This window comes from Lepidochelys olivacea, assembly GCF_965140295.1.
Source record: "Lepidochelys olivacea isolate rLepOli2 genome assembly, chromosome: 7".
Taxonomy (NCBI): Eukaryota; Metazoa; Chordata; order Testudines; family Cheloniidae; genus Lepidochelys; species Lepidochelys olivacea.
This window is the reverse complement of record NC_140417.1, coordinates 30,137,302-30,150,265: the sequence shown is the minus strand read 5'-3', so window position 1 is coordinate 30,150,265 and position 12,964 is coordinate 30,137,302. Positions and strand designations below refer to the sequence as shown.

General features: G+C 60.4%; 1 protein-coding gene across 2 annotated transcripts; it reads right to left on the bottom strand.

Moving 5' to 3' along the window:
- Positions 1–4,677: 4,677 nt before the first annotated feature.
- RIN1 (Ras and Rab interactor 1) lies at positions 4,678–11,400 on the bottom strand (the record flags this gene model as incomplete). 2 transcript variants are annotated; one of them, XM_084635137.1, is made up of 10 exons in its annotated part: positions 4,678–5,588; positions 5,898–6,049; positions 6,818–6,949; positions 7,593–7,898; positions 8,250–9,053; positions 9,513–9,604; positions 9,979–10,051; positions 10,254–10,368; positions 10,858–11,041; positions 11,220–11,400. In XM_084635137.1, 10 exons carry the CDS (start codon positions 11,243–11,245, stop codon positions 5,334–5,336), a joined length of 2,139 nt encoding a protein of 712 aa, XP_084491263.1. In that variant the 3' UTR covers positions 4,678–5,333. The 2 variants fall into 2 exon arrangements, with proteins under 2 accessions (XP_084491263.1, XP_084491262.1); XM_084635136.1 differs by lacking the exon at positions 11,220–11,400 and having other exon boundaries at positions 10,858–11,103.
- Positions 11,401–12,964: the final 1,564 nt, after the last annotated feature.

Sequence of the window (12,964 nt, the reverse complement as noted above, 5' to 3'; positions counted from 1 at the left end):
CACAGCGGAGGGGAAGGGGGGCAGGATGTGGAACAGACACAAGGCCAACACACTGCAAAGAATCCCTGCCACTGCAGAAAACTGCCTTGTCTTCCTCCAGTGCTAGTCCCGATGCATGCTACATTCCAGGGGCCTCCCAAGCAGGCTTCTGGTTCTGGCAGGAGTGCCGAGCCCTGCCCGCCACCCACTGGAGAATCACCTGCCCAGTCTGCAGTACCCGGGAAGGGTATGGATATTGCCCCATGTGGTGGCTCAGCTCCAGAAATGCTCCTCAGGTGGCACACAAAGGACACCTTGAGCCCTTGTCAAATGAGCGGTAAGCGTGCTTGGGGGATTTTGTGTGGCAGCCTCAAAACATGTCAGATACAGCTCAGACCACAGCACCTGCCATTCCCCCAGCCAACGAGACAGACCGGCTCAGGGAGGGCCACCTGGTTTTGTGTCTGGAGGGAAAAGGATAAAGGTCTCCAAACTCATGACTTGTGTAAGTTGGCCTCACCCGTTAGCATGACATTTCAGATACCACACAGCATTACATGACTCACCACCGCAGAACAGCCCCTCACAGCAAGGGCCTACATGGCAGCACGCTCTGCCTCAGTTTCCCCACAACAATCTTCAGCCTACTCCAGCCATAGGGATGACACGCTGCAGTGATGTGGCCCTCCAGCTAACTCATTAACAGACATCCACCCTGTCCTGGGAATCAACATCCAAAACACCCCCCCACCCCATGCACCTTTACCCCAGTTCCCAACTGGGCCCAGTCCTTCCTTTCCAAGGGATCTGTTCTCTTTCTTCTAACTCATATACACTTCTGCTCACCTACTGTGCTCAGTTTCCAGGCCAGCCATGCTTCCCATCATCTGCCCCCACAGCCCCTCCTGGGGTCCTCCCCAAGCAGCCACACCCAGACACCTTCCCCACCACATCCAGTACCTGTCTTGTGTTCCACTCTGCTCTGCTGGGCTTCCTTCCTTTTAAGTCTCACACCCAGCAGGCTGCAGCTAACTGAACAGGGCTGACTAGCCCAAGGCCTCCTGGGCCTTAAAGGGGCAGGCCCTCTTGTGACACATGGGTAGTGGATGGCGTGAGTTAGATGGCATTCAGACACAATTCTGGGTATGAGCTTAGGGTGCAGCCTGAGCGAGTTCTTGTCTGGGAACAAAACTGTATAAGGAGGGTCAGTTGTAAGAGCCCCTAGTTCCCCCACTGTTTCTGCTGATGTTATCGCTGCAGGACAGGGGGCTTTCCTGGGTAAGTGCATGGTTCAGAGAGTGATCTCATCAGACCTGGTCACACTGCACTGAGGTCCCAGACTGGGGCAGGTTCTACTCCAGGTAGAAATGCTCTTAGAAATGCTCCTCTAAATGGGACGTTGGTATGGTGGGAAAATACCAACAAAACGTCTACATGGAGCTGGGGGGCACTGATCGCTGCCCAGGGCACCCTGAGAGAGCAGCGTCAGAGACCCGAGTTCTTCAGCAGTCATACAGAGTCCAGCCTGTCAGATATCTGAGACTGCCCCAGTACAAGCTTGAGCTGATCCCGCCAAGCCACAGATCCTTTCCACTTGGAGCTGCCCACTTTCCTCGTGGAATCAGCCTGTGAAACTCATTGGCAGGGGATGTTGTGAAGGCCAAACGGATAAAAAAAGAAATAGGTAAGTTCATGGAGGATAGGTCCATCAGTGGCTATTAGCCAAGAAGGTCAGGGACACAGCCCCATCACCTGGGCATCTCTAACCTTCTGTTTGCCAGAAGCTGGGACTAGGTGACTGGGGATGGATCACTTAATAATTGCCCTGTTCTTTTCATTCCCATCGACACATCTGGCTCTGGCTCCTATCAGAGACAGGAAACAGGGCTAGATGGACCATTGGTCTGACCCAATGTGGCCCATTCTTATGCAGTCCTTTCTACTGCTGAGCAAGAGAGTTTGTGTCCCTGTTTGTACACTGCCTATTGTTTCTAGCTCCAACACCCGGCCAAGAACCAAGTGGTCAGGTGGAGGGAGGACAGCTCAGGGGAATGAGCCCTTCTCTTGTTCTGTGATAGGAGCCCTGGCAGCAGAGGGAATGTGATAGGATGACAAGTGGACAAACCAAGAAGATCGAGGAACCACTATTGCCTCGGCCACGTGGGTGCCAATAGGAGAATTAGTGCACTGTCCTGTTTGCTGTGTCCTAGTACTCTGGGAAGAAACGGGGTGGGTGGATCGACATCTGTTGTGACCAAAGGGACGGGAAAGACAGGAGCTCTCTCCCACTGCTCGTTCATAGTGCGGTCATATTGTCTGTGGTGACGGGAACGGACTGGAATGGCTAGTCTGGAGGTCATTGTGCCCTGCTCTGAGTTCCAGCAGAGCAACTCTTCAGCTCACGAAAGCTTATGCTCAAATAAATTGGTTAGTCTCTAAGATGCCACAAGTCCTCCTTTTCTTCTTGCCTTGCACTACCTGGTGGTCCAGGTGGGCTCCTCAACCCAGCACAGATGCCTTCAGCAATATAGTTCCTGTTGGAAGGGCTGGGACGAAGGGCACTCCTACCCACACTGCAGCTGGGTGCTTCCCCAGTTGGGAGAGGAAGGAGCCCTTGGTGGGAGTGCTCCCATCAGTCTGGGCTGCGGGCTATCCCCAGTTGAGCTAGCCTGCAGTGCAGATGCAGTTCGGCAGGCGGCGTCACAAAAGTGCAAGAGGCCGCGTGGCCCAGCAGGACCTTACCGTCATCTGTGGAGCGAAGAGGATGGATCGATTGGTCGTGAGCCAAGTCCACACTGGCAACCCTAGAATCCATCTGGCATGGCTTGGCAGGGGCTGAGGCCTTCAGCCAGCCTTCTGGCAGGAACTCCATCTTGTGCCAGGCCCCGCAGTAGCTCACAAGAGACTCCTCAGCCCGGCAATAGAAGTGTTCAGATACACCCCAGAGGGAAAGGATCTGACTCCAAATAGTTCCTTATCCGGAGAAGGAGGCTGGGGGCCTGGCCTAGCCCTCAGAGAGCTCAGCACCTAAGGAGGTGTCCCCCAGATGGGCCCCAGGGTTCCCAACAGGGCCACTGTAGGGCACTGTGTGGATTAGAAGGGCCCCATGGACGGGGTAATGGGGCACATGGGGAGCATGAGAGACCCTGTCCTGGGAGCACTGGGATACCCAAGAGGACCGCTCTGAACTCATGTCTGGGGCTGGGCTCTAGGACAGCGGAGTGATGACTCAGGGCCCTTCGGCTAGGAGTCAGCCAATGATTCATGACTTGTCTGTCTCCAAAGGGGGGGCAGCGCTCAGGCAAGGGGGTCCTGGACCCACAGTCTGTGCCAACTACCTGCAGTCAGTGGGACCCATCTCTCCAGTCCTGGCTGCCTCCCCCATCCCCATGCTCCTCCTCACCCCCCTGCCCCCCCGGAGCCCTACTTCCCCCAAAAGCCTTGCGTTCTGCTGTACTCCGGGCCAGTGCCCCACTCAGTGCAGGGAGCTGCCTCCTGTGATGTGCTAAGGCAGCAGCAGGGGGCACCAGTGTCCCGCCTCTGCCTGCCCCGCCGGATGGGCCTGATTTCCCTCCCACTGGGTTCTGCCCCCAGGTGCCAGGCCCCTCCCTGAGGCTGTGGCATTGTGCAGGCCGCCACAGACCGGGGAGCTGGGCGCAGAGCCTCAGTGTCCAGCCACAGGCAGAGCCAGTCGCAGCGCCTTGGGAGAAAACCACAGTGAAACCCGCCAGGGCACCCCCTTCACAGCGGGTGTTGGCCGAGCTCATCGCCCCCACCAGGGCTCCTGGCATCCTTCCTTCCCGCATCCCCAGCTGCCTGGGTGCCGTCCTCCATCCCCCCCTCGTTCAGGGGCTCCCTGCCCTTCCCCCAAGCTCCTCCTTGCCAGGGGCTGTCTGCTGCCCCTTCCCCCATACCAGGGGCCCCCATTCTTCCCCACCCCCGCGTGGGCTCTGTCAGCTCCTCCTTCCTCCATACCAGGGCCCCCCATTCTTTCCCGCCCCCGCATGGGCTCTGTCAGCTCCCCCTTCCCCCATACCAGGGGCCCCCATTCTCCCGCTCCTGCCAAGGGGGCTGTCTGTCCCCCTTCCCCTGTACCAGGGGCCCCCATTCTTCCCTTCCCCGCCAAGGGGTCTGTCAGCTCCGCCTTCCCCTCACACCAGAGCCCCCCTATTTCCACCCATGCCAGGGGCACTGTCTGTCTCACTCCCACCATTTTCATTTCTTCTCTTTCTGTCCAGGAGCTCAGTCACATAGGGTTTCAATGTCTCAAACTCCACCTGGAGGCTGGGCAGAGCAGAAATGACAGCGGTGTTGTGCCGGAAGGTGTTAATTGTTGTCATCAGCAGTGGGGCTTGAAGCTATGGCTCTGCTACCGGATGCTGGGGTTCCAGGGGCCTCCCATTTCCCCCTTTTGGTTTCTCTGATTTTCACCAACATCCAACGGCTCTTGCCCATTGCTGCCTAGAACGTTCCTGGAAATGTTGGAATTGATTGTACGCAGCGTTCAAAAGTTATCTTGTTACAAATAGAGACAGCCAAACAGATGGCACATCGTTCAGCCAATAAAGCAGACCCTACAATAATATCCACAGGAGAGTTTCGTGTTCCAGAGTGTTGTATTTATCAAAAACATATATTGAAGTTTCAGAAATGAAAAAAAAAAACACAGACTTGAGTTAAAAACAAAGAATGCCACTCTTCGAACAAAGTAAATCTTTTTTACAAATAGCAAATAAAGTAGGCCCTACAATAATATTGATACAAGAGCATTTTGTTACAGAACTCCTTTTTCTTTTAATATATGAACAAATTGTAAATTTGAGGCCTCAGACAAACCAGGCCGTGTCGCTTTTGGGAGAATAAAAAATAAAAATGAATTTCCCCCCTAAAAATATTTAATAAAGTAGGCCCTATAAAAATAACATCAGCAGAAGAGGTTTTTGGGCCAGCAAATCCCCCTGGTGTATGTACATTGATCCTCTGTGTCACGAGAGAAAGAGTCTCTCTCTCTCTCTTTCGGCATTTAACTGACTCTTATTCAAGCCAGGAGTGATTGTCACAAGCTAAGATACTCCCTGCCCCACCCCCAAAGTGAGGAAAAGGCTCCCCCAGCACCCCTCCCCCCCGGAACAGGGAGGGGCTACCGGGGACAGACATTCCTTCCACACTGCTGCAGGTCTTATTCGCCTTGTTTTACAGAAGGGGGAAGCTGAGGCACCAAGAGGGAAGTGGTCATAAAGCCAGTCACAGTAGAGCTTGGACTAGAATCCAGGAGATCTCACTCCCAGGCCCACTGCTCTAACCTATAGGTCCCACTCCCCTCCTAGATCTGGGACAGAACCAGGCATCCCAGGTCAGAGGGGTTCATCCAGGTCGACAGCCCCTTCGCGGAGCAGCCTGTGTGGGGGTCCTGGCCAGGGTCCCATCTCCCCGGGATGGTGGTGCTGGGCTGGGTGCTCCTGGGGCTGGCGCTGTCCTTCAGGGTGCAGGGGGAGACTGTTGTCTGTGGGGTGCCCCCGTAGCTGCTCTGCCGTCCCCTGGGCTCCCAGAGCAGGTGTGGTGGAGTGGCACCCACTGCAGGGGGCCTGGGTCTTCTCAGGCTGTGGGTCCTGGAAGGCAGAGCAAGTCAGGGACTAAGTGGGCATGGGTGTGGGGGGTGGGACTAAGAGCAGCAGGGACTAATGGGGATGGGGGGCAGGGACTGAGTGGGCACTGAGGCGGATGGAGGGGCAAAGATGGGGTGATGGGGGGATAGGGATTGAGCAGGCACCAGGGGTGATGGGGGGACTGTGCAAGCAGCGGGGAGGGATAAGGAAGGGGGTAAGGATGGAGCGGGGCGTGGGTGGAGTAGGGGCAGGGACCGGGTAGGTAGCAGGGAGTCCCCGTCAATGACTCCCCCAGAGCACTTCCCCACATACCTGGCATGGGCTGCCAGGGGGCCGCCCTGGGGGGCACAGGCGCTGCCAGCTCAGGGTTCTCTGTACATTGGGGTGCAGCTCCCTTGGCTCCTCTTCATGGAAATGCTCCAGCAGGGCCAGGCTGGCCTGGAGAGTGGTCAGGTAATAGCCACCTGGGGGAGGATGGGGTGTAGATTGTCAGGCCAGAAGGGACCCTGGGAATTCTCTAGGCTGCCCTCCTCTCTGCACAGGGCTGCCCTGAATTGATTCCTGGAGGAACTAGCACAGATCTCAGAAAAACATCCCCCCTGCTTTAGACACTGCCAGTGACGGAGAATCCAGCCCTCTGTGCCCCTGGTTAATTCCCCTCACTTACAAACGTGCACCTTATTGCTAGTCTGAATTTGTCCAGCTTCCACCTTCGGCTGCTAGACTGAAGAGTCGTGTGCTCTCCCGTTTCTGTTCCCCACGTAGGTACTTAGACTGGGATCACGCTTAACCTTTTCTCTGTTAAACTAAACAGATCGAGCTCCTGGGGTCTCTCCCTCTGAGGCTTGTTCTCTGAGCCTTTCGTCATTCTCGTGACTCTGCTCTGAGCTTTATCAGCATCCCTCTTGCTTTGTGGGCACCAGGACCGGCCGCAGGGCACCAGTGCCACACCCGGAGGTAACAGAACCTCCTTTCTCCTCGTCGAGATTCCCCTGTTACACACCCCGGGACCGCTTTAGCCCTTTTGGTCACAGCGTCGCACTGGGAGCTCAGCACTGGGAGCTCACGTTCAGATGATTAGGTGGGTCCCCCCAGCATTTAGGGAAGTAAACGGACTCAGGGATTTTCCCCTCTAGGGGGCGCCATCTCTGATCTGGCCCCAGGGTGAGGGGACTGGCTGGCTTAGCGGGACAAGGAAAAGGGGTAGTGGAGGGCCTAGGCGTCTTCCTTACCTTCGCCCAGGAGCTGGCTGGGCTCCATCAGCTCCATCATGTACTCAGCCTCCATGAGCAGCTGGGGCAGGTCGCACTGAGCCAGGATGAAACTCAGAACTGGCAAGAACTCGTCCGCCCCATAGCTCCCATCTGGGGGGAAGAGGGGACATGTGAGTGGGTGCTGGCAGGGATGTAGCAGGAACATAAGGGGGATGGGGGGGTCCTGGCAGTAGGGGAGGCAGGTGGCGTTGGGAGCATGAGCTGGGGGAGGGGGGCTCCCAGCGGGGAGTAGCATGGAGAGCACAGGCTGGGCAGGGATGGGGGAGGGATCCTGGAAGCTGAGGAGGCATGGGGTGCAGGTTGCACAGATGGGGGGACTGGGGAGGGAGGGGCAGGGGGAGACCAGGGTGGCTATGTTAGGTGTGGGAGGGCACAGGGGTCAGTTACGGGGTGGGCAGGTATGGGGATGTGGGGAGGATCAGGAGGTTGTAGGGAATGAGCAGGTTGGAGGTGGGGGGGCGGGCTGGGTGGTATGGGGGTGGTGCTGGGGAATAGGGGGCCGTTATGGGGGTTGTCCGTACTTGGGGACAGATCTATGGCTGCAGAGACGCCCTCCTAGGCCTGGGTGCTGGGTGAGGAAGAACGGGGGGCAGGGGGGCCATGCAGGTTAGGGTGGTCGGGAAGGCTGTGCGGGGCCACCCCCCATGGCTCTGCAGACGCCTTTGCAGCCCTGCAGGAGCAGCATCACGCAGGCGAGGGAGGGGAGGGGGGGAAGGGATGAAGGGATCCGTACCCGGGGCTGCCCCCATGGCTCGGTAGACACCCTTGCAGGCCTGCAGCAGCAGTGTCACCTGGGTGCTGGGCGAATAGGCGCGCAGAAGCTGCAGCAGTTTGCGCCGTGCCCGCTGGGTATCAGGGGGGCCAGGCAGCGTCGCCCGTGCCGGGAAGGCAGCAGGGCCCCGCTCCCGCACCAGCCGCAGGTTCTCCCGGAGCTGGCCCAGGGACCCATCTGCCATGCGTCGCCTGCACAGCCGTGATGCCAGCACTGGTTTGAGGGGCTTCAGCACACAACGATGGAGGGCCCGTTCCAGCACAGCATCTGTGGAGTAGGAGTGGGTTACATGGGCTAGCGACAGAGCCAGGAGTCCCGGCTCCCAGCCCCACTGCTCTAACCCACTAGGCCCCACTCCCTTCTCTGAGCTGGGAATAGAACCCAGGTGTCCTGGCTCTCCCCTGCCCCAACCCCCACCCTTCTCTTAGAACCCAGCAGTCCTGGCTCCCAGCCACCCCTGCTCTAACCATTACACCCCACTCGCCTCCCAGAGCTGGGGACAGAACCCAGGAGTCCTAGCTCCCAGCCCCACAACTCTAACCCAGTAGACTCCATACCCGTCCCAGAGCTGGGAATAGAACCCAGGCACCCTGGATCCCTCCCCCAAGCCCCACTCACCCAGCCTGTGGTCAGGCAGCAGCGTGGGGCTTGGCAGCTCCAGGGCTGGGCTCTGCAGCAGCTGGGCCTTGGTGTGGGTCAGGAAGGTCCGGATGGGGCTCAGCAGCTCGTGGCTGGACTGCCACTCCCCCCCGCCACCCCTCACTAGGGTCAGAAAATCCTGGACGCTGGCTCCCAGCCTGGTGCTCCGGTCCCGCGCCAGCCCCTCCACGGCCCGTGACAGCTGTTTCTCAGGGGCCAGCACTGCCAAGACGGCATCGCTCATGCAGCGCAGGGGGGCACGGGGGCGGCGCTGGGCAGGAGGTGAGGGGGCCCGTGGACCCCCACCCCCCTCGCTCTCTGAGCCACTGGGGGACCCACTGTCCAGCTCCTGCAGGGATGGGAGGCTGCTCCCGGCTGGCTCGGGATTAAGAGGCTCCCCAGCCCGCTGGGGAACCCGATACCCTGACGTGCTGAGCGGTGAGTACTGGCCCGGTTCCTGGCGCAGGGTGGGGGACGTCCCTGTCTGGCTGGCAGGGATGGGGGGCGGTGGCTTGGGGGGAGGTGAGAGAGGGCTGGAGGTCTCGGTGGACACCCGCACTTTAATGCTGCGCTTGAAGTCGTCCCGCCGTGAGCCCCCATCCCTGCCCTGGAACAGGGGGTTCAGGAAGCCCAGCGCCCCGTTGCCCAGGCCGCAGTCCAGCTCCCTTGGGCTCCGCGTGGGGATCGCACCCAGCTGGCCAGCTGCAGGGGCAGCATCCTCACAGAGTTGGGGCTCAGGCGACTCCAGGGGGTCCTTGGCATTGAGAGAAGAGCTCCAAAACTCTGGGGGATAGGGGAGGAAAAGAGGGGTCAGCACCGAGGAGAGGACATGGGGCCTTTCCCCTCTAGGGGGCGCTGGCTCTGATCCAGCCCAAGGTGGGGGGCCTGGCTGGCTTAGGGGGCCAGAAATGGGATATGAGCCTTTCCCCTCTAGGGGCCACCGGCTCCAATCTAGCCCCAGGCCAGGGGGAGGGGAGGGGAAGGGAATTAGAGGAGAAATGGAGGGGAGGGATTTCCCGGCTACCTAGTGGGTGCAGGGAGGAGGTGCAGGGTGATGGGGGAAGGGGAGTGGGGATGGGGTGGAAATGGGGCACACAGAGAATGGGCAGGGAGGGACCAGGGGGGATTGAAGGGAGAGGAAGGATCAGGGAGAGGAGTGTAGGGGCCACTGAGATGTGGGGGAGGGGTGGGGGTCTGAGAGAGGGGTCCAGGGGGAAGGGCTGTTGGGGGGGTGTCACTCACCGAGCCCCAGGTGGGAAATGGCCTCCAGTTCCTTGTGCGACACCGCCTGCTGGATGGGCTGGGGCAGGCGCAGGGCGACCGGGAGAACCTCCCTAGGGGGACAGTGCATCAGGCTCTGACAGCAGTCCCAGGGCTCCCTCCTCCCCCTCGGGCACTCCCCCAATTCCCTTCTGCCCCGCCCCCTCCCCCAGGGGCACTCCCCAATTCCCTTCTGCCCTTTGCCCTCTCCCCCAGGGGCACTCCCCAATTCCCTTCTGCCCCGCCCCCTCCCCCAGGGGCACTCCCCAATTCCCTTCTGCCCTTTGCCCTCTCCCCCAGGGCTGCCCCAACACCCTCTGTCCTATAACCCCTCTGCTGTCCCCCACTGCCCTGGACACTACAGGATCTCCATCCACTGGGAGCAAGGGAGAGCTGGAGCTGTGGTGGAGCTCAGATTTTGGGGTGCCCCCCCCATCCTCCCACTCACCGGCTCTGGCAGTAGGAGGCCACCAGGTGCAGCATGTCTGGGAAGCTCTGGGATGAGCCCTCCAGGGAGATGCCTGCAAAGAGAAGGACCCTCAGACCTGTGGCACTAGGAGGCGCTCTCCCTGGCAGTCAGTACTTGCCTACTGGCCCAGTGCAGCACTAGGGGGCACTGTGCTGCAGGGAGCTGGGGGGCTCAGTAGGGCACCAGACGCAGGGCTGCGTGTAGACGTGGCACTCCCGGGGGGCACAGAGCAGCACAGACAGATGTGTCCCTACCGGCTGCTCTCTCTTGCAGGCAGTAGCTAGCGACGAAGGCCGGGGCCAAGTCATCTAGGAGGCGCAAGCAGAGCACCCGGCGTCGGTGTGTGTTCGATCGGCGCACCAGGAATGTCTGGGGCAAGAAGGGGGCACCTGTCAGCAGGAGCTACACCGGGGCTGGGGACATGGAACACTTCCCAATATCCACCCCCTTCCCTGCTCAGCCCCATGCACCCATCCAGTGTGGGATCCCCCACTCCCAATCAGCCCTGTGGACCCATCCAGTGTGGGATTTCCCCCCCATCAGCCCCATGGACCCATCCAGTGTGGGATTTCCCTCCCCCAGTCAGCCCCATGGACCCATCCAGTGTGGGATTTCCTCCTCCCCACATCAGCCCCATGGACCCATCCAGTGTGGGATTTCCCCCCACCCATCAGCCCCATGGACCCATCCAGTGTGGGTCCCCTCCCCCATTAGAGCCATGGACCCATCCAGCCCAGTATTATTCCCCTCCCCAGATGAGCCCCAGGGGCCCACACTGCCTGAAAACCCCCATCAGACCAATGGACCCATGTGCCCCAGTATCCAGCCGGGCAGGGCAGAGGCCCCCTGAGCCCTCACCCCGGGGGGCTCACGCTGCAGGATGTGCAGGGCGGTGGCAGAATTGAGGCTCAGCTGCAGCCAGACAGACTGGGTGAGAAGCAGGCGATCCAGGAGGCTGACGCTGTTCAGAGACCCCCGGGCTGGCCTGGGCTGGGGGAAGACGTGTGGGTCTGGGACATCGTACACCGGGTCACGCCCCAGGCTGAGAAGGGAGACAGCGCTGTGAGGAGGGCGGGGAGCCCCTAGCACTAAGGGCCAGAGCATGGAACCCAGGAGTCCGGGCGCCCAGCCCCACCTGCTTTAACCCACTACCCCCCACCCCCACCTGGGCTAGACCTCAGGAGTCCTGGCCCCCCACCTCCCAGGCCCCTCTGCCATACCCGACTGGCTGGTCCGGGGGCTCCATCTCGGCTGGGTGACCAGGCTGCAGAGACAGGCTCCCTCTGCCAGAAACAGGAGCTGCTGTTAACCCTTAGCGGACCCCCCCCACCCCCTGGTACCCACTCTCCTGGGCCCCCCAGGGGCGGCTGAGTGTGGGGCAGCCCAGCCCAGCCCAGCCCGACGCCAGCCCTGAACCGCTACCGGGAAGCTGCAGGAGGAGCAGGAAGGGCCACGACTCAGACCCACGTGGCCCTTGCTGGGAATACGCTTCTCCCCCGGGCCGGGGGCCCTGGCGGGGCGCTGAGATGCGGCCACCTCTGGGGTGGGGCGCGGGGGCTGTTTGTCCCTGGAGCGCAGCCGGGGAGAGGGGGCTCCTGCCCAGGGCGGGCTGCGGCAGCGGCGACCCCGGCAGTGCCCCGGCTCCGCGGGAGGGGGAGCTGTTCGGGCCTGGGCCAGGAATGCGCGAGTCGGCTCTGACTCACCGTCACACCCAGCCCTGGCACAGGGCTGGGCCAGCCCCAGGCAGGGACGGGCGGGCTCCCCCCTCCCGCAGCGCAGTCACGTTTCCAAGGCAAAGCTCTCTGGGCTGGCACAGCCCATGCGGGGGCGCAGATCTAATCGGCAACCCAGCCCCGGGGCAGTGGGAACAGGAGGAGACACAGCCTCCCAGCGTGCCCATTTTGTACAGGGGTAAACTGAGGCACGGAGCAGGGTGTTGCCCAAGCGAGAGTCCAGGAGTAGTGGCTCTCAGCCCCTCTGCTCTAACCCCCTAGGCCCCAATCCCTGAGCTAAGAATAGAACCCAGGCGTCCTAGCTCCTAGCTCCCTGCTCTGACTCATTAGACCCCACTCTCTTCCCAGAGCTGGGGCTAGACCCCAAGAGTCCTGGCTCCCAGCCCCCACTCCTCTCCCTGCGCTGGGGTAGAACCCATGGACCCATGTCCATGCTCCTAGTGCCCAGCACCCTGCTCTAGCCACTAGACACTGTTCCCCTTCCAGATGGGAGAGAAAGGTCAATCTTAGGGCTGCAGGGCAGGTGTGTAATTGTGTGTGTATAATCACAAAGAAATGGTGCTTGGAGGCAGGGCAGTAGATGGAGGAGTTGGGGGGGGGATGCAGGGGAGAGAAAATTAGCAAGAGATGGAAAATCCATCAGAACCATCCCAGATCCCCTCCCCTGATCTCAGCTCCCTCCCAGCTCCCACCACCCCTTTTCAGCCCCCCCCCTCCCAGGTCCTGAGCTTGAAATAGCTGCTGGGCTGCTCCCTCCCTGCCTGGAGTGAAGTTTTGATGTGAACGGAGCTTACATGGCGGCTCATCCTGGTGGAGTCCCCACTGCCCACTTCCCACTCCCCTAGTGCCCCATGCAGCCCCACGCCCCGTCCCAATGCCCCCAACCGCAGACCCTTACCTGGCAGTGCCCCCTTCGCTGTCTGCAGCATCGTTATTAATTCATTATTCCCTTCACTCCCAGGTTGAACTCAGATGCGCTGGGCTCTGAGCATGTCTGGGTTGCCAGCCAAATTCAGCAGCTGCCTGGCTACCCCCAAACACCAGGGGTCCTGGGCACCATCCCTAGGGTCTTGCTTTATCTTGGGTTTTGTATCTGTCTCCAGCCCCCAGCCAAGAGCCCTGCCCAGATGCCCTATCCCCTCCCAATACAGGGAGGGAAACTGAGGTACAAACAGGGGAGGGGACTCTGCCACTGTCAGCCAGCCAGCTGGGAAGAGAACCTAGGGGTCCTG